Raw genomic sequence first — 27512 nt, 5'->3', positions numbered from 1 at the left:
TAACAAATTGGAGAGAGTTATTATTCTCCTTGAGTTTAATTTTATTTTCATGTCTTTTTTTAATTCAGGATTTTTTTAATTTGCTAATGTTAGCAAATGAATTTATTAAAAGAATAAATCATTTGTGATAGTTATTATCCACTGTACTTTAGTGGAACCTAGACTTTAACAATGTTGGGCTCCATTGTGCTAGTGCCTAGACAATGTCCAAAAATAGTCAATGACTGTCACTGCCTGCACAGTCTGCAATCTAAAATAGGAAGAGAGAAGTAGATAATGTTTACTGGTCCAAAGAACAGAGATTAATAAGGAATAAAAGTGCAGTATTGGTTATTAACAAATTATGAATTAGTGAACGTATTTGAGGGAGCAAGCTAAACAATTATTTTTTGCTTAAAGTTAAGTGACAGCACTTTTATATTTCCCCTGCCAAATACCATTGTATCTATCAAATCTAAAGCAATTTTACAATAAAAAACAAAATTATCACTTCTGAAACAACTAACAGCTACACAAAGCATAACCCCAAACAATCCACTGTAGAACTGTATACAACCCACCAAGTGACTGAATTAAAAGCTGAAGATGGTATTCTTTGCTTCTTAAACGTAAGTAATCTATGCGGCTTCTGCTTCTTTTAATACTAATCAGATGGTATCAAATACTCTAATACCTACAGAACACCAAACATAGCTTTAATATTTTCCATATGTATCAGATTCTTTGAGTGTAACAACAGCTAAAACTGTTTCTTATTAAGAGAACTTCAAGAATTGAATGTGACATTCTGTTCAACATTCTTCTAGACTATAAATGGTTCATTTTTCCTGTTGTACCCAGTCAGTCTGCCTCTTTTATTCCTGGGAACACAAATTGAGTTCCCCAGCTTGAAAGAATCTTTCTTCTAAATGAAGCCCAGCACTGTAACAACTTGAAAGGCATCTTTAAAGCTGTGCAATAAAATGTTAGTTTTGCAATTGCCTGCTGAACTCTTGCACAGCCTGTTTCCATATAGTACTCTCCCTTTAACCAGAAAACAATCTTTCTTTGTGCATAGCTCTTCAGCCTCCCCCTGCCCTTTTCATAAAGGCTAAGATAGGAAATCCTAAGGAGTTTTGTTTGCTCTTTAGTGAGTTCACAGTGACATCAGAGGTGGGCTGAACCTCTAAGTGCAGCGTATGTCTAAGAAAAGGAAAACTGTCTAAGTGTATTGAGTCAGCTGTAGCCGGTTAGTTCATTTTTGCATGAAAGAGTAAGACAGCAGCTTCAAAACACACTACTATCCCTTTTCCTGGAACAGAATACACTGGAACGTCAGTTAAGGTGATTTAGTTAGATTTTTTTTTTTAAATTCTGTTCTATTCTATTAAATCTGCAGGAAGACAACTAATTCCTGCAGTTTGGATCTAATGGGGCAAGACAAAAAAAGTTGTCACTAGAACTATACAGATTAACAAATTCATTGGTAACAAAGAAAACAAGCTGATTTCTGGATTTTCAATCTACTGTAGAAGCAAAAAGCAGCAGTAAAATCTGATTTTGGTAAGTAGTCTAAATTTAACTGCTAATCCATAGGTGAATTATTTGAAAGAAAATTTGCATGTGAATGTTGTACATATATGCAGTTGTGCAAGAGACTGATATCCTAGGAGTTATTCGATAACTCAAACTAATTACTGTAGCATCTGATAATTATTAAAAACCCCTCCGGCACTGGAACAGATTAACACAAGAGAAAATCATGACCATATTAACTAATTCAGTTGTTTGAAATACATTTTGATCTAATTTTCATTTTACTGCATCTGTAAATTTTATGTTCATCATCATCAATAACTGTGGGCTCAGCGCCCTTTGGTGTCTGATGCCTCTCTCACTATTTCCTTCCATCTTTCCCTATCCATTGCAGAGTGGCTTAGTTTCTGTAGACTAGCTCCGCACCAATCTACTACATCATCTTCTTCTTGTGTTAGTGTACATAAATTGTACAAAATCTGCCAATAACAAAGTAAACTATTTAGCATAGGTAATTAGCGTATCTTAAACATAATGGGCAATACCCTGGCCCCATTTAAGTCAATGGCAAAGTTCTCATTAACTTTAATAGAACCAGGGTTTCACCCAATTTCAGAGTATACTGGTAGCTTGCTCTACTACAGCTGGAATATCCAAATAAAACTACTTTCAAAGAAGAAACACCAGCATCATCAACAACTCAAACAACTACCAGTACACACAATCTAACTGATATGCTTTATTTGGTGAATTTCTAAGACTATTTTCATTTTTTTTTCTTATTAAAAAAGTTATTCCAGTTGTGTAAACAAGAATAATAGTCACATGGGTTCAAAATAACATTAAACCTTTAACTTGACAATCAAGCTGTTCAAATACAAATTCCAGTAGATAAATACCCATCTTTTCCTTTCCTTTACAAGCTTTAAATATTTATAACAACTGTATGTATATTTGGCTACTGGTGTGTTCCCAATGCATGATGAAAACTGAAGGACTAAAATTCAAGAGAAAAAATTACTGAATGACTGATTAAAGTGCATAGCCCCTGAAGTGTTTTATAAGCAACATTGTGGAACCCTAGTTTACAACTGCCTTAATGGGGGGTGTGGGGGAATCAAGGATTTTATATCTGAAAACTTGAAATACTTAAACTTGAGATTTAGTTTTTAGTACTTAAGAAAAAAAACAATTAAAAAAGTATCAACAGCTTTAACAAAGATTGCACTTTTCATCTCTCCCTATACAATTTTCAAGAAGAATAACTACATAAACATATTTAACCACCTGGAAAAATGAAAAAGACGTGAAGTAACTATTTGGATGACCAATCCTCAGGAGTCACCTGCAGACTAAGAGACCCCAGAGAAAAAGCTAACGGGAAAAGTAAATGAAGCAAAAAAGTTTAGGGGAAAAATAAATTAGTTATGGCATAAAATGAGACACATTCTTGACAGCCTGCTCAAATTCTTTAAAAGGTAAAAGAATTACTTTTTCTAGCCCTCCCCAGGCTCCCTTTTTAATATGCTATGGGATGTAATACACCCACCCCTTAACCCAATGTCACTGGAAAAATCTACATTGTGTATTTTGGAAAATAGTCTTTACTACTGACATATTTCATTACTCAAGTCTTAGCTGCACACATTTTAGAACAGTTCCTAAAAATCTCTCAACAGCTGAGTCAATAATTCCATAGCAATACAAAGCTCTGTTTCTGGAACCTAGATTCTAAGTTTTTGCTCAAGTGTTTATTTCAAATAATTAATGGTGACTATGAATACCAATAGTCCAGTCAAATAAGAATGATACACAATATTTTGGACCTTTTGGAACTTGTAGCTTCTGCCAACAGTTACATAACTGTTACCAAGTTTTCTCTAACAGCAAGAGCTGTTTTTAATTTGTTGTTCCTCAGATGTGCTTTATTAATTTGGTCCATGAGAGAGGTGTGTTCTGATTAACGAACCAAAACTTCTCAGAACTTTACTATTGCCAACTGCCTAATGTTTTCAATATCAGTTCTACAGTGAATTTCTAAACATGTGCAATGCTCACCAGTCTAGTATTTCTGCTTCTTAAAAAGTTACATATATGTAATGTAATTGCAAACAAAATAAATCTTCTGGCTATCAGGAACACAGTGACTTGAATCTGAATAGCTTTCAAACAAACCATTTAAGTTTTTGCTGAATTTTAATTCTATGACAGGACAAGAGTCTTTAAAACCTACTTAAGCTAAGAGGGTTTCTTCCCATTTTTAATTTTCAAAGCAATTGTCAAGTTTCCTTGCTGAAAAAAATCCCCATTTTAAAAACACCAGACTATTTAGCCTATCCACTTTTAACATTTTTAAAAAAAAGACAGCCTTCTGTTTGTCCTAAAAAATATTTTGAGTAGAAAGTTCTAACACAATTCTGTTGTGCCACTACAATGATCTAACTTATAAAATGTAAGACTGTGTTGTTGTTACTGGATTCTTGAGAACAAAAATTTAAATACTTCAGTTACACAGATTAAAGTAGAGGTAGTAGATGAACAGTTTACCTATACAGGGAAATTTACTAGAAGAACTATCCCAGTATAACTGACCGTATGGAAATGCTTATTCTAGGACTCAGAGTGCTTTTCTGGTTTAGTTTATTTTGCTTTCAAAATAAAATAAGTCCTGTCCCCCGAAGCCACTCTTACTCTAAAATAAAGAATTATACCAGCATGGTTCTGTGGGTAGATTTTCCCACATAGACATGCCATAGACATTTTTCACTTCTTTTAACAGGAGGGCAAAACTGTTGAGGCATATTAAAACAAAAACTCATCTGGAAAAATCATTTACTTTGTTATGAAGCTGTGCTATTTTTTTTTCTACTGTGCATGTTCATGACATCTGTATACGTGCACACAGCACCTCAGACTAACTTCTTTTTATTTAAAATTTGTCTAATATTTATGACAGCACCTTGTTTTAAATGTGAACTCTAAGTAAAGAAATGCAAAGATAACTTGTTCTCCACCCAAACATGAAAGACAAAAGTCTGTTAAATTCTTATCAGTTTTAGAGGCACTAACCTATGACTGCGGGTATAATCTGGTCCTAAAAAGTCATATGAATTAGAAAAATGTATTATCCCTATGAGGGAAATAAAATCTTTTAAATCTTCAAATTCTATCTTGAGTGACAAAAACAAAATGCAGTTAAAATATATGAAGTAATAAGAGGATAAAAGAACAGAACAAATCACATATGATTGAAAGACTGTTGTAAAACCTTAAATCAACAAAACATGGAAAATATGTTGCATATTACATCACATTTAGCAAACGACTGAAACCAATGTGCATTACAGTTTCTTTCAAGATTTCAAAATCCTGGCATGCTCTGTATGAAGCCACATTAGCTCAAATTAAAACAAATAGTTTCCTTTGTATACAACTCAAATATACTGGATTACAAAATTATGCTCCTCACAACTACCCCCTCAGCATACATCTACCAGCACCGACTTATTTAAAAGATACCCAAATAAATACTGTGCAACATGTCATACCCCGTGAGAAACCAATGCTGCTTTGCAAATGAAAAATTGGGTTGGGTTTGGCTTTGTTTTTTTTTTTTTGAAAGATAGGAATAATCTTTGTTACCAACTAAATGGCAGCTTCATAATAAATAAGCCAGAAAAAATGTTGATGCAAAAATAAAAGTGAACTGAAATGGTTTCTTCTGTAATGATACTTTAACTCAAGCCCTATCCACAGTACCTGATTTTTTTTCTGTTCTGTAAGAGCTCTGTGTAGCTTGAAAGCTTGCCTCTCTCAACAGAAAATGTTCCAATAAAAGATTTACCTCCATCCTCCCAACCGGTCCAACAATTGCTAATCTTGAAGCATGCATTACTTTCTTTGCTCGTCTACACACTCAGACACCACTACACTAGCTTACATTCAGTACATTTTTTTTCAGAATGTGAAGTGTACAGACCTTTAAAAACCCAAAGTACATACAGTAAAAGCTGTGTTATCCGGCATTTGGATAACTGGCAATCTTGACTAAACGCTATCTGCTTTGCCGCTGGCTGGTTAGCCAGGGCCAGTGGAGTGGAGCCAGCTACGAGGTGCCTGGCTGGCTGCTGGCTGCCATGGGGCTGGCTGGCTGGCAGTGTGAGGTCAGCTGCCGCGGGGCAGGAGGCACAGGAACAGCTGCCCCACTGGGTCTGGCAGAGCAGGGCTGGCTGGGACTGGCAGAGAAGGTGGCTGTGGCCTGCTCAACTATCTGAAAAATTTGATTATCCAGCAACCCAAGAACTACCTGGTTCCTTGTTTGAGATCTTTAATCTCTCTCAGGATACATGGGCACAAACAATACAAATAAATGCATTTTAAACCAGCAGTGTTTGCAATCTCTTCCACTTAACTTACTTGTCAAGACCTGAATTCAGGCCTGTGGAGTTCTGTGCGTCCCCTTAAAGTTGTAGGCATTTCTAGATCCTGATATGAAAGAGAACTCTGACCTGCTTAAAATTTTTTTTATCCCTATAATAGTTACCACCACCACACAGGAACCTAAATTTTTTCAATATAGGACTAATTAGCAAAAAACACCCTCTTCATCTGATATTTCTGAAAAAAAGTCTGCCAATTTTAGGTCATATTTTGTTATTCATTTTGGATTTGTAAGTTTTTTTTAAAAAGATAAAAGTATTTCAAAACATTACCATTTATCTTTAAATAAACCATGATATATTTGTTCAAGCAAGAGATGAAGACTACTTAACAACCCAATGCAAGCATGGACATAACTACAACAAACCAATGGTCCAGGTAGCCCAGTAACCTGTCTTGTGATAGTGGCCACTGCCAGATGTTTCAGAAGGAATGGATAAAACAGGGCAACTATTGAATAACCCTAAATCACTGGATCACAAGGAACAAAAAATTCCTTACACAGATACTTATGGCTATTGAGTTGCTTGATGGTGTTTAAAGACAGAACATTCCCCAAGCAGTGTCTGTTAGAGCAAATGTGCATCTCTTCCTAGCCCCCTCTAGCCATTACCAAACATTCTGAGGGTGAGGCTATAAAATGGGGCATTATGCACTCTCCAACCTCAGCTCTTTCCACCGCTACTCCCATGGAACCACAATATTACTGAGAAAAACCATCAACATACAAATAAATAACCTTCATTTCGTCTTCAAGTGGCTCTGCATATTTCCAGCTATGGGTAGTTCTGGCAATGTTCTACCAAATGTGGCATCACCTTTCAAAGCTGCATTGAGAGCATGAACGTATGCACTGACCTCCAAGACGCTGGCAAATTTTTCCAACAGGAACACATTTAAATACGAACAAAAAAAAAATGCTGCTACAGCTCCAGTAGAATAAACCCTATAATATGCACAAGACTTTTTATTAACATGTAACACTCAATGAGGCATTGCTTAACCCATCTGGAAATAGTCTGATCAGAGTAATCCCTATGATTCTTGGCAGAAAAAATTAAAAAAAGAGTCTAGATGATTTCTAAAAGTCCTAATTCTATTTAAATATGCAAGAATCCTTTTAGAATCTAAAGTATGTAACAGATTTCCCTTTATTAGCACACAGACTTGGGAAAATATGGGTTCATTAGGCTGCTTCTACACTCTTACTCTCCCATCAGAGGTGGCATGGTAATGGGACAATTCGAAGCAGGCTAGTGAGGAGCTAAGGTGCATATTTAGCGCCTCATTAGCACAATAGCAGCCTCATGAATTTCAAAGGGCAGACTTCAAATTGAAGACTGACAGTGAAAATGGAGGCAGCTTTGAAATAAGTGCCTGATTTCAACATTCCCTTACTCCCACAGAACTAGATTGGCGTAAGGGAATGTCAAAGTCGGGCGCTTATTTTGAAGCTGCCCCCATCTTCACTATTAATGTGCAATTCGAAGTCTGCACTTTGAAATTTGCACAGCTGCTATTATGCTAGTGATGTGCTGTATATGCACATTAGTGCTTCATAGCCTGTTTCCAATTGCCTCATTACCATGCCACCTCCAACAGGAGAGTGAGAGTGTAGAAGCAGCCATAGTGATTTGATTAATATGAAATTATTTTTGGTATAAATGTGAGTCGGGGCTAAGAATCACCTTATTTTTATGAAAAAGATTATAAATGAGTCAACCACCATTACAGGGCATGCAGTTAATTCTCCCTTCTGGTTGATGTTACAGCAATAATGAATATTGTTTTAATAGAAAAATAAAAAGGAGCAATATTTGAATAAGGAGTCAGAAGGTCATTTCAACACCGTCATAAGCCTTTTATCTATACTATTCAGAAACAGCAATCTACCATCAACTACAATATGGTAAGTTGGAAAAGCTGCTTGGTAAACTTTTACAGAATGGATAGCCATTCAGATTTTAAGTCCATTACATACTCCAAAATGCTGAGAATGAAAGCTGAACTAGAGAATCATATTTCCCTCTATCCAAGCAACAAATCTGTACAGTTTTTAAAAGTAACACTTTCTAGCAGACACTTTTGTAGAACTGAGCAATACATTCTGCACCAATGAGGAACACAGCTGTTCAAGATTAGAAAAAAAATTGATAGCCCAGACTGTTAAATTAAGAGGCTGAGGATCCAGATGAAGGATCTGGCTTTGTTGCTGGGACAAGAGATCTGGAGGCAGAGGGAGATGCAAGCCAAATGCTGTCTGACAGTTGAAGCAAATCAGTACATCACTGCTGGCTTTGTCAAGCTGAATCAAACCAGCACAATATATGCTATCCTGACCTGACAAATCATCTTTGCCGTGTTCTGAATTAATGGAAAGGGGCAGAGGAAAAAACATACAGGAAGACCTCTTTCCCCAGTGCAGAAAGATGTACAAGATGGAATGACTATCCTCTCCTGCTTTTAAACAGGAAAAAAAAGTTTTTGCTGAACCTTGTAGCAAACTGATCTACATAGGGGCAATCTCTGCTGGAGAAAAAGGTCTTGTGCTAGTTGGACCTTACTGACCACTTGTGCGTCTGAAAACTGTCCCTACTTACATTAGAATACATTGCTCTCCCTTGCTAAAAGAAAGACCAGCAGACACCTCACAAAGAATGTATCAGTCCCATGATTTGACTGTTCTGGCAAATATTTGGAAGGAGTGAGCACCTCCTTGTTTGTTACATGTAACACACAGCAGTTACATTGTCCATCACTACCTAAACCAACCTTCCCCTCTATATGAGGGAGAGAATATTTTAGTGTCAAATGAAAGACTTAACAGGTTCTATAAGCAAGCTGGTTTCCTGAAAAAAATTCAGTATATTCAAATTGTATGGCAACTTAACTGTGCTCCCCATTGATTGTTTAATGATCTGAAGTTATAGTAACCAATGGTGAAGGCAGATTAAACAGATCACCTCTCAAAACACTTGATCTGCCCATCCACTTCCTTAAATTTAGAACTAGGCTGGTCAAATGATAAAAAATTAATCACAATTAATCATGCCATTAAACAATAGAATCTCATTCACATATTTGACATTTTCTATATTTGTAAATCTTTTGTTTCAATTAAAACAGATAGGAAGTGCACAATGCTAATTTTGTATTTATTTTGATTATAAATATGAGCACTGTAAATTTTTTTCAATTCCCACATTACTATTATTGTAGTGCAATCTCTAACATAAAAGTTGAACTTACATTTATAGATTTTACAAGCAATAGCTGCATTCAAAAATAAATGTAAAACTTCAGAGCCTATAAATCCACTCAGTCCTACTTCCTACACACTCAAACAAGTTTAAGTTTGCAGGAAATAACGCTGCCCACTTCATGTTACAATGTCACTTGAAAGTTAAAGCAATTGTTTTCATGGCACTGTTGTGGCCAGCATCCCAAATTATTTAAGTAACAGATGCACTAAATATCTGTATGTTGTTCACATTTCAACCGCCATTCTAGAGGACATACATCCATGATGGTTACTAATGGGTTTTAATCAATAATGGTTTAGAGCTGTGCGGATCACTGCATGTTCATTTTCTTTGTCTGAATCAGACCCCACCAGTAAAAAATTGATTTTCTTTTCTGATGGTTCAGGTTCTGGAGTTTCTGCCAAGAGTGTTATACTTTTAAGACTTCTGAAAGCATGTTGCATACCTTGTCCCTAATATTTTTGGAAGGCACTTTGGATTCTTAAACCTTGGGTCAAGAGCTCCAGCAATTAAAAATCTCACACTGGTACTCTGTGTGGTGTAAATCTGTAGTGAAAACATCCTTAAAATGAACAACATGTACTGGATCATCATCTGAGTCTGCTATAACATTGCACAATGCAAGTAAAACACAGAGCAGGAGACTTACAATTCTCCTGCAAAACAGCTGAGTCAGAAATTTAATTAAAATTATATTTTAAACGAGCATCAGCAGCAGCATAGACGCATGTCCTCAGGAACGGTGGATGAAGTATGAAGGCACATACAACTGTTTAGCATATCTGTCACGTTAATACCTTGCAATGGCTGCTAGAAAAAGTACCACATGAACTCTGTTCTTTTTGTGACATTGTAAGAAACTGTATATCTCCTGCAAATATAAACAAAATTGCTTCTCTTAGTAACTGGCTGAACAAGAAGTAGGACTGAGTGAACTTGTAAATTCTAAAGTTTTGTATGGCTTTGTTTTTGAGTGCAGATATGTAACGATCTCCATTTGTAAACTGCACTTTCATGAAAGAGTTCACTACATTACTTGTATGAGGTAAATAAAAATTTATCATTTTTATAGTTCAAATATTTGTAATCAAATATCAAGTGAGCAGTGTACACTTTGTATTCTGCATCTGTAATTGAAAATACAGAAAAACATCCAAAATATTTCACACATTTCAACTGGTATTCTATTGGTTAGTAGGACTATTAAAATTGCAATTAATCAATTTTTGTAATGATGTTTTTAATCAATCAACAGCCCTAGAACACCTTGAGAAATGGTAACAAATCTGAAGTCTGCCTAGATTGTGTCCTTAGGTTTGAAATGTCAAGTGCTGTGCATCAGCCTCATTCTAGTGTGAGCAAACAGAATTACATAAGTGATAGCTGCCATGTCATCCAATCCTTGAGACCCAGACAGATCACTTTCTGGGTTTGACAAATACATATTTCCAAAAAACTGTCCTCTGATAGAAAATCTTTCTGTACCACCACATCTAACACAGGACTTACGAGAAGAATTCTTTGGGTTAGACAGAGATTCAATTTTTTGTCATTCAGAAGCAGACCCAGATCCAAAAGGAGAGAGGTTATAAAATGATGTGCAGAAACAGATGCATGCATGCAGCAGCCTTCAGCAACCAACTGTTCAAATATGAGTACACAAAAATACCGTATTTCCTCAGATGTGCTGCTACCAGAGTAAGGCACTTAATGATTCTTAGCACTATGCGCAGGACAAAAGGGGGGACTTATTGAAAATACCACTATGCTACTATGAAATGAAGATATTTTATGACTGTTGGACAGAAATATGAAATATACATCTTTTACATTGAGTTGAGACCCAATCCATAATTGTAACAAAGGGTATAACAGTAGCTGAGTTAACATAAGAAATCAGAACTTCTGAATGTATCTTTTTAATTTCCAGAAACTGAAAATCTGATAGAAACACTTACCTCTCTTCTCTGCCAGGATGCATCTTGTATAAAAAACATGACTCAATAGATGTTTGGGTATCTTGACAGTTCCTATCAGGAAAACTTTTGTACTTCCAAAAGTAGAAAAGCCTAGTGAGACAGGTTCCCTGAAAACTTTAGGAGAAACGGAGTAATTTTCTGGATTGAATGACACAGCCCTTTTCTACAATTTCTAGGAAGCAGTTATCATATGTCATAAATCTCCATGTTTTGATGAATTAGGATAACCTGCCTCCAAAATATAGGAAAGGATAGATGCTCACTGATAAGAAGATTGAGTGTCACGGACCTATCAAAACCAATATCTGGTGTTCATGGAACACAGAGGATGGAGCAGATGGTTCTCTTTTACCTCTGAATCTTAGGACCTCTTTTTTTTAATACTGCCTCTGGCATGAAGATGTAGCTTGCTTATAATATTGCTGACATGTGACTTTAGAAAAACTAAGAATAAAGGTAAAATTGTCTGAAGAAAAAAGAGGATTACATCTAACACAGGGTTGAAGACCCCATTACTGAGCAATGGATCTCATTTCCTTCAATTTTTCCAACAGTTCAGCTATTTTGTTGCAGAAAAGAACAGACCTTTCAAAGGGGAGCTCTTCCACTTTAATTCTTACGTTCACAAGAAGGGAAGAATGCAGCTTACTAAGCTCCTCAAGTTAAACTGCAAACGTGAATGCTCTGGTGGAAAAATCCAAAGCATAAAACCAGTTTATGCTTTGCCACATTGTCCTGCTGTGAAAACAGCATTCATGAGCCTTCTTTAATCATCTTGAATAAATGCAGGCATCTTTTTGCATGGACAGGACCAATATCACCACCTACTAATTACGCACCCTAATGTGAAAGATGCAGGGGAAAAATTTTTTCCTGTGTGCAATCTTCTTTCCCTTAGTTGGATCTATGCCTCTAAATTGGCAGCAGCAACCACCAGCGAGTTAGGCACACGATATATATGGAACTAACAAAACCTCTCTTGTGGTATCTGTCACTCTTTTTGGAAAGAGGATGGGAGGAAGCAGAAGTTGCTCAAATCGTCTTAGCATGCAATGAAGAGCCAAGCAGAAGTGACAATGAAAACCTCTCCCTTGAGGTAGCTCCAAGAATACCAAATGCCATATGGGAGGTTTCCTCCCCAACCACAAAAAGCAGGCTCAAGGCAGATTCATCAGGTCATAGAATTGTAGAATGTGTACAAGAAGGGGAAGAAGCAGAAGCCATATCCACATGTTCATCAGGTGATAAACTGGGCTAAAAGTCAATATTAATTCGTTCCCACTCAAAAAGAGGAGCAATTTCTCCTTATCTTCCTCTTCAGATAACATATCAGGCACAACTTTTTGAGCTGCAGAGAGATCCAGTGCAATGACATCCAGAGATTGCTCAGCTATTGCATCCTTATCAGATGAAACACTCTAAATCAATAAGAAAAATGTTTCAGAGCCATGGAGCCCAGGACTGCCAGTCATCAATTGCCCCTCAGTCAGATCAGAGTAACATTGAAAACAGCAGATGGTTCACATCAGTCAACAAAGTAAAAGATCTGGTCAGGGTCCATCATCCTGTCTGAAGAAGGGGACAGGACAGAATCTATCCCATAGATCTCCAGTGTACTGGATCTGGAGAAATACGCTACATCTACACTTGCTGGGAATGTTGACAGCTGGTACACAGTTTTAGGTACACCAATTGCGTACCTAAAAATCAAATTTTGCAGCCATCAACATTGGTTCCTGTCTTCACTGCAGAATGTCAATGGGAGCACTCTTCCCGCTGACATTTCTTAATCCTTGTGGCTTGCAAGGAGTTCTAGGTTCAATATTGACCCTTAAACGTGCCATTTCATGGATGTGCCAAACAGCACCCTGGAAGATCGAACCTAAGCGTAGACCTTGCCACAGTCAACTTCACACCTCTGGTCTTCAAAGCTGAACTCAGAGCTAACTTTGGTTTCAGATTTGGAACCACAAAGGCTATGAATCAAACAAGTATTTAAAACGATGTTTAAAAGCTAGAAATTTCTTAATTAGAAGCACTTGCCGTTCGTTGTGCCTCTCTAGATGCGAAAGTTTTACAAATGACCACCCAGAATGGCCTTCACCCTGGGCACTTCAGGCACGCAAAATGTTCACCCTATATCAGAAAGACGGGTGTGTATAAAACACAACTCAAGTTCTGGTTTGTTAAACTGCCTACACTTATCACTATACAACAACTACAATCTAACATCTAAAATTATAAACTACTAGAGGCATTATTCCCAGATCCAACCAGACTAACAGTTCACTGCCATCTGGAGCAGAGCTTGTTAGGAAATAAGGCAGAGGGTACAGTGTCCTTTATACAGCCTCATTCTCAGAATGCTCAGAAAAGGCTGAGGGGAATGATAAGAGGGCAGTGCTTGTAGAGAGTTTTATCATTTGGTGAGCAAATATACAGAGACACATGAAGAATTCTTTATTACAACCTCATTAGAAACTCCAGCTGTGGCAGTCACCATCATCTGTACTGAACTGCTGAATACCACACACATAGGGGAGCCAAATTTTCACAGTTGGAAGCTTCTGCGATAGCACAAAAGTTAACAACAAAGTCTGTGTCTCAAAAGGAACTCATCTGTGCATGTTTCTGGGCAAATGTTGGTTTCCGACCAGCTGTCCATACAGCAAAGATTCTAACATCTGTTTATTTTGGAGTTTTAAGACAGCTTGAGCAACTGTTGACTTTATTCCATTTTAAACCATTTAATTTCTTCTATGATCCAAATCTTGGAAACACTTGTATTTAAATTTACTCATAGGATAAGTAATTTATGAACTTTAAAAGTTTACAGGATGGAGGCCTATATATGTAATTAGTTCATCAGAAGAATGCACAAAAGTGGCCAACAGAAGAATATCTGAATGAACAAAGGGTTCAATTGTAGTATATTTGCTACTAAGAAGTTATATTACTTGGATTTGAGAGAAATATGAAGCACACAAATTTCCATTTTTTTCAATCATTTAAAACAATTACGTTGGTCATATCTGACAGTTCTCATGAATTCCATAATATTCATATTTTAATAATATTTACAACACTATTTTTAAAATGTCTATACAAAAACAAAGGCCCAGAACATAGCTTTTTAGTGACAGTATTTTTAAGGTCTCCTCCACCCTGGTTATAGAAATTACTTTTAAAAGGTTAGCAGAGGAAGACTGGGTTTACAAGTTTAGTTTAATTAATTCAGTTGGTCCAGGGTCTGTTGAGAAGAGATTATTATAGAAAATGGCTCTTATTTCTGATATTTTCACCCTACCTCATTTAAACATTTACCTTGAGCTTCCAACAGCAAGAGCTAAAGAAATTTTTTTGAAGTATGTTACATATGTAGGGGAGTGGATTACCCTTTATATGGATTAGGCTACACAGGTGAGTGATACAGTGTACAGCCTAATAACCATCTTTGATTTTTTTGTCCTTTTCACTAGGACTATCCCATAACTTGTCCTGAAACACAGCAGGACAAAAATCATTGCTGTTGTCTACTGACTTCAGACAGCAGTTATCTAGTAAACTAAACACCGACAACTTCCACTTCTGGAAAAAATATAAAAATGCTTTGTTATTGAAAGTCACTTGTTATAGTATATAAATTGTGAAATATGGAATATAAAAATTTCAATTTCAATTACATTTTCATTGATTTTGTCTTTCAATGGTGAAAAATTTGTTTGAAAAAACCAACATTTAGCTCTGGCAATCTAGTAATCTAACAAAGAAGAGGACCAGAAGTATATGCCTTAGTACTTTTTTGATGGGTAAAACAGAAAAACTGTAAATTGCATTCGTATCATAAGTAAAAATTACTGCTCTTCCATAGTATGTTGCTTGATATAAAGACCAACCTTAAAACTGGATTCACATTAACTTTCTTTTTATTTATCCAATGATTAGTCTTCTGAAAGCCATCACATTCACCTCAAAATGAAGATATCTACGTGGACTTTGGGTGTATTATTATTCCTACTACTGTCTACAGGACACTGCACAGAAAAATCTAAACTCAATAAAATAGCCCCGAAGAGGCACTCTCGTTCAACACACAGTGGAGAGGAAGGAAAAAAATGTGGTTACACGTTCTTGGTTCCTGAACAAAAAATAACAGGTCCAATATGTGTAAACACCAAAGAAGTAGGAGCCGATACTAGAAAAGATGAAGTCACAAGGATGGACATAGAGAACCTGAAAGAAGTATTATCCAAGCAGAAGCGGGAAATTGATATCTTGCAGCTCGTGGTGGATGTAGATGGAAATATTGTGAATGAGGTAAAACTTCTGAGAAAAGAAAGTCGTAACATGAACTCCCGAGTCACTCAGCTTTACATGCAGCTCTTGCATGAGATAATCCGAAAGCGTGATAATTCACTTGAGCTTTCCCAACTGGAAAACAAAATTCTCAATGTTACAACAGAAATGTTAAAGATGGCAACCAGGTACAGAGAGCTTGAAATAAAATATGCAGCACTAACTGATCTTGTAAATAATCAGTCTGTGATTATCTCTTTATTAGAGGAGCAATGCTTGCAGATACTGTCACGACAAGACACAGATGGATCTCCTCCTCTTGTTCAGGTGGTGCCACAGCACATTCCTAACAATCAGCATTATACTCCCAGCCTTTTGGGAGGTAATGAGATACAGAGGGACCCAAGTTATCCCAGAGACATAAGACCACCACCTGATGCAGCTACTTCTCCAACAAAAAGCCCTTTCAGGATACCACCATTGACTTTAATTAACGAAGGTGAGTAGATTACCATTATGTCCAAAACAAAGGGAATGCCATGTATACAAATAGGCAACCCATTTACAATACTTACTTATAACTAGAGTGGAATGAATAATTTAAAAAAAAACCAATAGTTTATTCAGCAAACTCAGCTTCTTCTGATCATAAATAGGTAGACAGCAGCTTTAGATTTTCTTCAAATTTGTCAAATTTCTATAACTAATTCTTGACCTGTAGACAACATTGTGCACAAGTTACATTGGAACTTTATCAAAACAAAAAGCAGTCAAATAGCACTTTAAAGACTAACAAAATAGTTAGGTGAGCTTTCGTGAAATTTTATGAAGAGCAAATAAAAAACAAAATCCCTGGAAACAAATGCAGGTAGCAGTGTTTGCTAAACTCACCAGTTCTGCTTACCTTCACCATACATTATTGCACTGTTTTGTTTCTAGCCTTAATGAGGTCTTAACCTTCAGCTGATTTTGACTTTGACAAGACACTTAAAGACTAACAAAATAATTTATTAGGTGATGAGCTTTTGTGGGAGAGACCCACTTCTTCATGTGACAGCTTTACCAGAACAGACTCTATATATAAAGTGCAGAGGCCCAAAAATTGTTATCAAGGTCGACAAATCAGAAAAGCAGAGGGACAAGAGTGTGTATGTGTGGGATCCCTCTGCTTTGGATCTCTATGCTATATATATTGAGTCTGTTCTGGTAAAGCTATGGTCTGAAGAAGTGGGTCTCCCACAAAAGCTCATCACCTAATAAAGTTATTTTGTTCATCTTTAAAGTGCTACATGACTGCTTTTTTGTTTTGATAGAACACAGTCTAACATGGCTCTCTCTCTCTCACTATTCAGCAAGACACACATGTATAAGTGCAAAATTATGAAATCAGATATTAAGGTGCCAATTAAGGAATACAATTAATGTTTAATTTTTAACATTAGTGCAGCCACTTTCATTCTTAAAATAGGCACATACCTGAGTAGCTTTCTGAAACTGAACCTCAGGCTCAATGAACAAGTTAGAATGCACATTAAAGAAACCATGCGACAATTAATTTTATATATCTTACTACAGGTAAGAAAAGTTGCATGCAGGGCAATTTAAAATAAAAATAAAAAGATTGTTCTGCATGGCAATCAAACTGAATACTTATATTTGCAACTATTTTATCAAGACCAACTATTAACACATTTAATTCCACCTTGTCACTGGATCTATGTAGGAGGGCCCCAGTACTGTGTAAATCAAACTAAAGGCCTGGGCCTTATTTTAAGTACTTAGTTTAATTTCTACAGAGAAACTATTTATTTAAATGATTTAAATTTAAGTAATTAGAACCTACCACACATGTGAACTACAATATTCAATTGCTCATAACTTGGTCAAATTAAAACCAATTTTCCCTGGAACATTAAAAAGTATCTTTCATCTATAAGCACAGAACTGTTTAATTTCAACTGTCTACTCCTAAGGTTTTGTGGCAGTGCTGTTTTAATGAAAAAGTTTCAAAACACTGAACTTCCCAGATTCTAAGGCCAGGAGGTTTACTTAAATTGTGTATTTTTAAAGTCATATACCATTAGTCTGAACTCCTGTACAGCACAGTTCACAGATTTTTCCCCAAAAATAGTCCCTAGCGTCTGTCTTTCACAAAAAAGTCCAACCTTGATTTAAAAATTGTGAGTGATGAGATTCCATTTTGATCTTTGGTAAATTATGCCAGTTATTAATTATTCTCACTGTCAAAAATTTATGCTCTATTTGCGGTGTTTTTCCCTACTGTTCTTCTACTCAAAAGTGTCTGAACCATTTTCAGATTTTCCCCCTTAACTCCACACTCCCACAAAACGCAAAACCACCAATTCACCAAAAAAGATCAGCTTCTATTAGACACCAGACATAGAAAACAACCAGAAATATCCACAAAGGTGAAAAATTAAGAAAGTTAAGAACACACGATAAATGCATTTAGTATAGAAATATTTAGGCTCATTTGACCATTGATGTCACTATTCAAACAAGTGATAATACCGCGTAAAATTGCAACAGGGAAAGCATAGTTTCAATCTGCATTTCATTGTTTCTTGTAAGACAAATGAACATTAGCAACCTCACACATATTTGGTGTAAAAATTTTGCTAGTTAGTTTTTAATTCTTTCACGTTTCCAAAATATTTATTGAAGACATGCAACTACAAATTGCAGTAGCTCAGCAATAAGAAAGTCACAGGGCCATCTATATTAGGGCATCAAACATCTGCTCCACTAAAATGAACCCTTGGTTTTTTTTTTAAAGTTATATACCATATTAAGAAAACATTGTTCCAGCATCACTTTCCTTTTTCACAACCCAACATATGTCAAAACTACCATGCACTACAGATCAACCATCAGGTTTGCTGAATCATACTTAGAATGTTATTTTGATATTGTAACAACAAACATTTAGGATATGATCTCAAAGTGCAAATTGCTGACAGCATCCAAGGAAACAAAGTATGGGTTTATGCTCAAGATCTTCAAATTCTGAAGGTAGACAATGTATGTGCTAAGAATAGGTGTTTGTGAAAAAATCTCTCCCACGTTCTCACAAGTTTAGCTAAATTCTAAGGTTGTGGTCTTGGTCCTACTAATACTGTATTTCATTCTTAAAAACCAAAAGTTGTTAAAGAAACTATGTGATTGGCTTGCAAGAGGAAATGGTAGACCTTTCTTTCTGACTATGACAACAATAAGAACAAGTAATTAAAACTTTATTCTGTTGTGGAAGCCAGAATTTTGGTCTTCAATGGAAAGTAAGTGGTAGTAAAAAAAAAAAAAAATGGTTTGTTTCAGTAAACAGCTATATCTATGAGACACAAGGTGCCTGAGCTCTCAATTACACAGGCATCTAACTTTAGTAACTGGAGGGAATTTAGTGAAGAGGGAAGAATCTTTTGAAGATATAATTTATGTTCAGGCACTATCACCACAACGAGACTTCAAGGATAATTATACCAAATGACATCTTAATAGAAACACTGTACTTCTAATATTCTACTCCTCTCATTGTTGTAGAAACAATGCCCCTTTACTTCAAAATAGTGCAAATTATTTTATCAAGTCACAAATCTCATTATTTCAATAAGCAAACACAAAAAGTGGATCATAGAGTTCTTCTGCCACAATACAAAGGATTTATCTGCCCCAAAAATAGTGATGTATGATAATCCATCAATGGTAAGGAGTATGTTGGATTTATTCAGTCGTTCATTTTAGAACATAACTTTGAAACCTCTTCCACTACTGCAACATTCTATTTCAAGTGTCTATAATTTGAACGATCAAAATTTAGACAAATTGCATCCTGTGAGGCTAATGCCAGCTGAATTTTGGCAACAGTCAAAAGCTATTATGTAAAACAGACTGTTGCAACCCTCCATTGCTTAGCAGCAAGTCAAAGCAGCCTTCTAGTTCCGTCTTTAATGGCCTAGAAATATAAGTGCTAGATTCTCTCTCATCACAAAGAACATAATATTTTAGCTACAATAGCAGATCTGTTCAACTCCAGGTTATAAAGTTTTGCTATTTTTCAACCACATTTTTATAATAATTATTTAAAAACAGTATCTATTATGGAGCCACACTTTTGTTGCTGTTCTTCACACATCACCCAAATTGTGCTAGGCAGTTTACAGAAAGCTCAAAGCCTGAAGAACATCCACCCCAACTGAACACTTCCAGACAAAACACTAAATGAAAAAAATTAAAAACAGGTAAGGGAATGCAGAGAGAGAGCAAGCAAAGTGATTCAAAGGTGGCAGTAGGTTCAAAGCACAAGCAGGAGAAATGACTGGCAGCAGCATTTTGGCTACACTAGATGGGATGAAATGGTTGTTGAAGGCAAACAAAGAAAGCTACAGTACTCACAACGGGAGACTATTAAGGCATGGTCGAAAGTTGTGTAAATGATTGAAAAAGTGCAGCCAGCTTCGGTTATCTTGCAAAGCAAGTAGCAAAAATTTAGTGTGTGTTAACCCTATTTTTCACCTATCCAGGTTTTCAAAATTCATTTTTAAATTTCTTATTAGTAACAAAATTGGCAAGTTTTATTTATCTGAGGAAGTTTCAAGAAAATCCTTAACAAGCAGTATTTCAGATATTAAATACTTCTGATGCACAGGTATTTTTTGTTAAAATGAACATGCTTTACCCTTCAAAATCTAGTTTAATTATCTAGGTTTCTGAGAATTCTGACAGGTCAATTTATAAATACGTTTCAAATATTAAAGTAAAAACCTTAAATGTTAAGACATCATTAGTTTGCTAGACACATTAAGAGCATTTCCTACCGACAGATCTTCTTTTAGAAGTGGAGCCTGTTTTGTAAATATAGTACTAAGAGCCTAGAAGAGAATTTCCAAGAACCTCAATCAGTAGCTGCATTGATACAAAACTGTAGGCTTGACACTCCATAAATGAGCACTATGCTCAATTTACATGGTCCACTGCTTGCACAATAAACCTGGCTAGCAGCCATGCACACATATAAAACTGTCGAGAAAGGGAAGTATAAAAAAAAAAGCCACCAGATTCGTAAAGGTTCCTGTCAGAGGGTTTGCAGATTGTGGCAAAAGTTTTCTAACTCAATTTTAGCTTTCATGCTATTCACACATTCCAGTTTACTTTTTATTATATGACCACTTCAAATGTTTTAAAAAAAAAAAAAGGCAGTCCAGTACCAGTTTAAAGACTAACACAATAATGTATTAGGTGATCAGCTTTCGTGGGACAGACCCACTTCTTCAAACCATAGCCGTACCAGAACAGACTCAACATTTAAGGCACAGAGAACCAAAAATAAACAAACTTGATAACTATTTTTGGTTCTCTGTGCCTTAAATGTTGAGTCTGTTCTGGTACGGCTATGGTCTGAAGAAGTGGGTCCGTCCCACGAAAGCTGATCACCTAATACAACATTGTGTTAGTCTTTAAACTGGTACTGGACTGCTTTTTTGTTTTGATGGAATATAGACTAACACAGCTATCTGTTACACTTCAAATGTAGACACAAGAGAAGAAGTAAACCAGCATCCAACATGTGGAAAGGTTATACAGGACACAGTTATGACATGCAAGTTGCATTATTTGCCTAACAAAGTATAATTTTTGTGATGCTCAATAAGTAAAGTTACTGAAACAACAGGGATAGAGAATCCAAAAATGCCCCACCTGTTTAGCAAAATAGCTATCCATTTGTAAGGTTGGTGGGGAGGGAAGACAAAAATATATAAGATTAACCAAATAAATTAGAAAGGATAATTTGCGATGTTTACCATGGAAGTTTAAGTTGCTCAGCCAGAACTAGAAAATAAGCACTTTCTAGCAGGAAGAAGCAAGAGTAAAATGGGATCTCAGATATTTACCTCTAAGATGAGTCTTGCATTGCAATACAAAGTTCTCTTGTCCATACACTAGTAAATACGGTTTTTATTAATTTTTTTTTTTTGGATCTCTGTGCTGTATAACTGGGTCTGAACTGGAAATTCGATAGATCTGAAGTGCGTCTGTCCCATGAAAACTCATTACCTAATAAATCATTTTGTTAGTCTTTGAAGTGCTACATGACTGCTGTTTTGTTTTACTAAATACACGCTATATGTAGCTTGCGTCCTTCTTGTAAACAGGTCCATTCAAAGACTGTCAACAAGCCAAGGAAGCTGGGCATTCCAACAGTGGGATTTATATGATCAAGCCTGGAAACAGCAATGAACCAGTACAGTTATGGTGTGAGAACAGCCTGGACCCTGGAGGCTGGGCAGTTATTCAGAAAAGGACAGATGGATCTGTTAATTTCTTCAGGAATTGGGACAATTACAAGGTAAACTTTAGAATTTAGAAAAGCAGAGGTTCATTCTGGTACGGATGGTAACCACTAGAATTTTCTATCAGTATTCATAAGATACTATTTTCAATGGAATTCTGCTTCGCTTCTGTTAATTTGGCTGCAGAATTAACACTTGAAAAAGAAATCAGCAGTAAAATAGTTTATTACCTGTGAAATAAGAATCCCTCCCTCCCCCCCCCCCCCCCCAAAAAAAACAAAACAAAACCTGGAGAGGTGACTAAAAATCAGAAAAGTACAAGTAAAAAATGAAGACAAGACTCAAAGACTACCTTTCTTTTCTGTGAACTGGGATCATCATACGTTGCTGGTCAAATGTTAACAAATTTTACCTCTTCAACGTGCAAAGGAAGAGAATTAAGATTAGTATGAGAAGTTTAACATGTATGTCTCAGAATCTGATTGTTAAAGCTAAATTCTCAATGACAGCATAACTAATGGTTTTACTTTATTCCCTCTTTTAAAAAAAGGAAAAATATTAAAGCACAAAATCTAACTTTTCACATGATTTGAATAAAATATTTAGTTTTAATAGCCTCAAAGGGTAATCCTGAACATTTCAATATCAAGTGAAAGTTCTGTAGAGGACATATGCAACTGGTTGAGTAACTGCTTCTATTTTTGGAAAACTGGGCCACAAATTAGATCTCTCAAGAGTGTGTTGTGAAGGGAAGAATTTGTAATCCTACTAAATACCACATAATTAAACCAATGAGGTTTTTATAACAACCTCAGAAGACTTTAGAGACATTCATAGTAAAATGAATATTTTTCACAGAGGAAGGAAACAATGTCTTGCACATATTAGCAAAAAGGTATTACACCAGGAGTTAGTGATTCAAGAGCAATAGTTTTCACTGAATTTACTAAAAGTGAAACCTAGAGGACACAGATGGATGACCCAATTACACACGTAGTGAAATAGCAGTCTTATAAAATGTACAAAAAGTTACCACTCAAGTACTGGTTTACTCATCCATAATTATCTTTTGTTCCTCAAAGTACTTCATGCAATGGGTTACTCAATATGGTCTTAATGGATAATATCTGTTGTGCCACAGATATTCAAAGACCACGTCAGGGGAATCAAAGAGGAATGTGTCAGAATCTGATCCTTTTCACTCAGACTGACCAGTACATTGCCCTGCCAGTAGTCCCACTGATAGCAGCAAGGCTATTCATGGAGAAAAGTATTACTCAAATTGAAAAAACAGATGAGACAGAATCTGTCCCAGAGGAACTAATTGAAAGGGTGGAACAGAAATTTAAAAGCCTAAGAGATTCTAAGTTTAGAAACACAAACGCTACCGGGTTATACTGCAGGTTGAACCACTCTTGTTCAGCACCCTCAGGACCTACCTGACTGGTGCTGAATCAGAGAATTTATTGAACCATGAAAGGTTAATATTGTCTAGCAGTACTACCAACACTTCCACTGCTTACTGGACTCTTGGAAGACATCCAGGGTAAATTAGACCTAAACAACAGCGCAGAACACAGAGCCAGGACTGGTAGCTGTAAACAAACTTTATTGGACCATGGGAAGCTTGGCCATGTAAGTGGACATCTGGCTGATTAAAAGCATGCCAGATTTTGCCAGACTAGACAGGTTCAACCTATACGGCTACTGGTAAGTGTCTTCATTCAACAGATTCAGAGGGAGAAAGAAAAAAAAAAAAAGTAAGATTAAACCTTACATTCTGGGTTTCTTTGTACAGAAAGGATTTGGAAACGTTGATGGCGAATACTGGCTGGGACTAGAAAATATCTATATGCTTACCAATCAGGACAATTATAGGCTATTGATTGAATTAGAAGATTGGAGTAATAAGAAAGTCTACGCCGAATACAGCAGTTTCCGCCTGGAGCCTGAAAGTGAATTCTACAGGCTGCGTCTGGGAACTTACCAGGGAAATGCAGGGGATTCCATGATATGGCACAATGGAAAACAATTTACAACACTGGATAGAGATAGAGATACATACACAGGTAAGTGAATTTGAAAATATTGCACACAGGAAAAAAGCTATTCAGTGCAAGAGATTCTATTGGTAGTGCTACCTTTTACACATATCTGTGTAAAGGTGGAAATACTTCATATATCACATACTCATGTTCAAGAATAATTTAAAGACTTATCAAGATGAATTTCTCTTACAGACAATGACTCGGCCAATCCACTCTGCGGTAACTGGTATGAATATAGACCTCAATCCTGCAAACTTCTCCATGCATGTATATTGAGTCTGTTGCACAGCTGAGGGCTTAGGTTATTTTATTTCAGTCAGCTTCAGTAGGTGTAAGCTAACTGAATAAGCTATTTGCTTGTTCTACTCCACATAAAAAAACCTTTGCTGTTATTCTCGGATATCATGACATTTATCTTTCTTGGTGACCCTTGACTCAGAGTTAGCATTATGCCTATATATAACAACTCAATACCCATCTAAGCCCTATTTGGAGGTACTGGTGGGATTTTAATTGTGTACAGGCCAAATGCATTCCTACATAGAAGTAAACTTCTACAGTTTTTCCCATCAAAATGTGAGAAAAATCATTGACTCGTCCCTCTTCTATTTTATTGTGTTAGTTAATAGACAAGTTTTTACCTAACCATTGTCCTACAGGGGCACTGCTACCTGAAAACGTACTTACTATTATTACCAGGTAACATCTAATATTTATATGAAAAGGAGCCTGGGACGAGAGAGAGAGAGAAATATTTCTCTTTTTTGTACATCTTGCAAATCGGCTTTATGGATTCTCCTGCAAAGCCAGTCAGTCAATTTCCTCTTTTTTTTGTTGAAAAATGGGAGAAAACATGTTTTTGAACTGTGAATATCTGCATTAAAATGAGACCTAGATACCTCCAAAAAAGAGTACAGCCTCACTGTGCTAGGAGCCATAACGCAATTATATAGACTTAAAGATTGCCAGGGATGGACTATGTTCAACTAGTATCTTTAAAATATACTAGATTTCAAATTGATTGTGTGTCTTTAATCACTCTTTTGGATAATCTAGAAAGATATTTTTCTAATGATTAGGGAGTCTTGTAACAGTCTTTGTACTTCTCAAAAAGGACACTAAGTAAAATACTTTTAAATTGACCAGTGAAGATATTCCCATTTCAGCTAATGTAATGGTGCGGTCTTAAATGTTTTAAAAGGAGGGTTCTTTTTTTCCCCGCCTTTAAGAGCTTTTCTGTCCCTAACTTTATTTTAAGGGTCTTTTTGCCAAAAGAAAAAACAACCGATTATATATTGGGGAAACAGCTGAAATCAAATACACAGTTAAACTGGAAAAAATAGAAAATACTATTTTTTCTTGTCTGTTTTATTAATATTATGCCCCCAAGCCTGCAGAGACTTTAAGTCACTCAATAGTCCCACTGATGTAAAATTAAGTCCTCACAGATCTGGGCCTTACAATTAACTGTATCTAAAGTACAGTATTTTCAGACAAAGCTTTTTATCACTTAAGGGGCATTATCAAAAAGTTCTAATACTAATATAGAATTGTTGATTGATTAAAAGCAGCAAATGACTCTCAGAAAAACACACCATGTTATGGCACCACTCATCCATTGTTCAGGTTTGGCAGCAACTTCAGAATAACTTAGAAAAGTAAGAACAACATCAATTGTTTTAACTTCAGAAAAAAGACAGAACACCAGTTCCCTTCATAAGGTAAGCTTCACCACAAGTCAGTTAAATTGAAACCTCAGGCATAAGTCACATAGCTCCTACCAAAGTACTTCTAAACAGTTTACAGCAGAGATTCTTATACTTCAGTTCACAGAGGACTCCTGGTAACCTGAAGAAAGCTGGCCGATTTCATGGCACTGGCTTTCCTGTTTCATTTCAGCTTCTTAATTATATTGAAAGAAAATAAACACATTAAATAATTTTTCACTTTCCTATGTAAGCAATTATTGTAGTTGCAATGGAGTCTAGAGAATTGTAAGTGGAAGAGGAAGTGATCCATCTAATCACAAAAAGGGAGACAAAATGGTTTTGGAAGACAAGCACTCTAATACATAGTTCATAGACTAGTTTAAGAACATCTAGTCTATCATTTCTGTCCTGGAGTGCTGAGATTTCACTTATTTTATTCTCTCCCAACAGGAAATTGTGCCCATTTTCACAAAGGAGGCTGGTGGTACAATGCGTGTGCACATTCTAACCTTAACGGAGTGTGGTACAGAGGAGGCCATTACAGAAGCAAATATCAGGATGGAATTTTTTGGGCTGAGTACAGAGGAGGTTCATACTCCCTGAAAGCAGTTCAGATGATGATCAGACCCATTGACTGAAACTACCACAACCCTCTCAAGTGATCAAATATAAAACAAAAAAACCCAAACTTCAGTGTTGGAGCTTCAAAAAAAAGTTACATTTAAACTCTTATTTTGCACAATTTAGCCCCAGGGCTAAAAGTATTTTTTTTTGTTTTGTTTTTTTAAACTTTCTCACTGTGATATTGTACATGTTAAATATACAACACACAACAATTCACAAACACGGAAGGGTTTAAAACATTTGCAATAAGTCTATCTTCATTAAAGCCCTACACATTTTACATTAATTGCAGCCATCAAAATGATCAATTTAGTTTTTAGGCTACATTAGAAGTTTCTCTAGATGAGTTAAACTTTTAAGTGTAAATATGTGAAACAACTATGTCTTATTTTAAGATGAAAATGAATTAATTTAGTTAATAGTTTTTTTTTAAAAACTCAATCACATAAAATGTAAATATGACTGTTTTAAACATTTACAAACATAAGTTTGAACCCCAAGACAGAAAATTGAAGAGAAATTCTACTTTTACCAGTGGAAATATATTTGGTTGTAAACAAACTAGATGAGTTATTTCCACATAAAGTTGTGAATTCAACAAAATAGTTGCTAATACTGTAGACTGGGTTTCTCACAGCAAATGTACATCCACCCTCTCCTTGACGGATTTAGATGAAATAGTTTTAGCACAATAAAACACACACTTTTATAGGTGCATGGATAAGTTCCTCAGTGCTCGTGTCTTTTCCACTTGTCTTTGTACAAGTAGCAGGTAAGCATTGCTATCTATGGCATGTGCGCTAATGAACAGGAAAATCATTCTTGATCAATTGTAACTCAAATCAGCAAATTAAGTAAAAAAATAAAAACATCGAACCAGGACACACGAAATACACATTGTCTCAACCCTTTTGCAACTTGTGACCCAATTAGCATTTTGAAATAATTGCAATCTGATCGTAGGTTCCAAGAAGGCATTACTTTTTTTTTTTTTTTTTTTTTTTAAATGTACTGGTTCATGGACTTGAACATGTTATAAAATGTTGGTACTACATGGTAAATTCAGAAAATATGACATAGTTAAAGAACCTGTTACTTACTGTATCAATATCTATAAACTTTGTATAAATGCAGCCTGGGATCATTTGTAGATTAACTTCAAAAGCACAAAAAGTATATCTTTAGGTGAATTTGGGTTGATATGATTGTGGCCCAGAAAAGTTGACTGAAGAGAAAAAGACTTACTATTCACTCTTACTTCCCAGCTACTGATTAGGTGCACAAGAAAACTAGAATATGTCAAGTTTCTTGGTTTTGTAGACTCAGGATGACT

General features: G+C 35.9%; 2 protein-coding genes across 12 annotated transcripts in view; one reads left to right on the top strand and one right to left on the bottom strand.

Moving 5' to 3' along the window:
• The window catches only part of RALGPS2 (Ral GEF with PH domain and SH3 binding motif 2), a 149544-nt gene that overhangs the window by 49215 nt on the left and 72817 nt on the right, over positions 1 to 27512 (bottom strand). The window lies entirely within an intron of this gene.
• Positions 298 to 27512, top strand: ANGPTL1 (angiopoietin like 1). Of its 8 annotated transcripts, none has more exons than XM_075003344.1 (7): positions 298 to 608; positions 1379 to 1542; positions 7752 to 7864; positions 15143 to 15992; positions 21661 to 21854; positions 23597 to 23867; positions 26006 to 27512. In XM_075003344.1, exons 3-7 carry the CDS (start codon positions 7862 to 7864, stop codon positions 26191 to 26193), a joined length of 1506 nt encoding a protein of 501 aa, XP_074859445.1. In that variant the 5' UTR covers positions 298 to 608; positions 1379 to 1542; positions 7752 to 7861; the 3' UTR covers positions 26194 to 27512. The 8 variants fall into 8 exon arrangements, with proteins under 8 accessions (XP_074859445.1, XP_074859442.1, XP_074859444.1 ...); XM_075003341.1 differs by lacking the exon at positions 298 to 608 and adding an exon at positions 2776 to 2993 and having other exon boundaries at positions 1235 to 1542; positions 7728 to 7864; XM_075003343.1 differs by lacking the exon at positions 298 to 608 and adding an exon at positions 2773 to 2993 and having other exon boundaries at positions 1235 to 1542; positions 7728 to 7864.

Source organism: Carettochelys insculpta, chromosome 9 (genome assembly GCF_033958435.1).
Source record: "Carettochelys insculpta isolate YL-2023 chromosome 9, ASM3395843v1, whole genome shotgun sequence".
NCBI lineage: Eukaryota > Metazoa > Chordata > Testudines > Carettochelyidae > Carettochelys > Carettochelys insculpta.
Note: the sequence above shows the minus strand (reverse complement) of the source record. Positions and strands in the feature narration are given on the sequence as shown.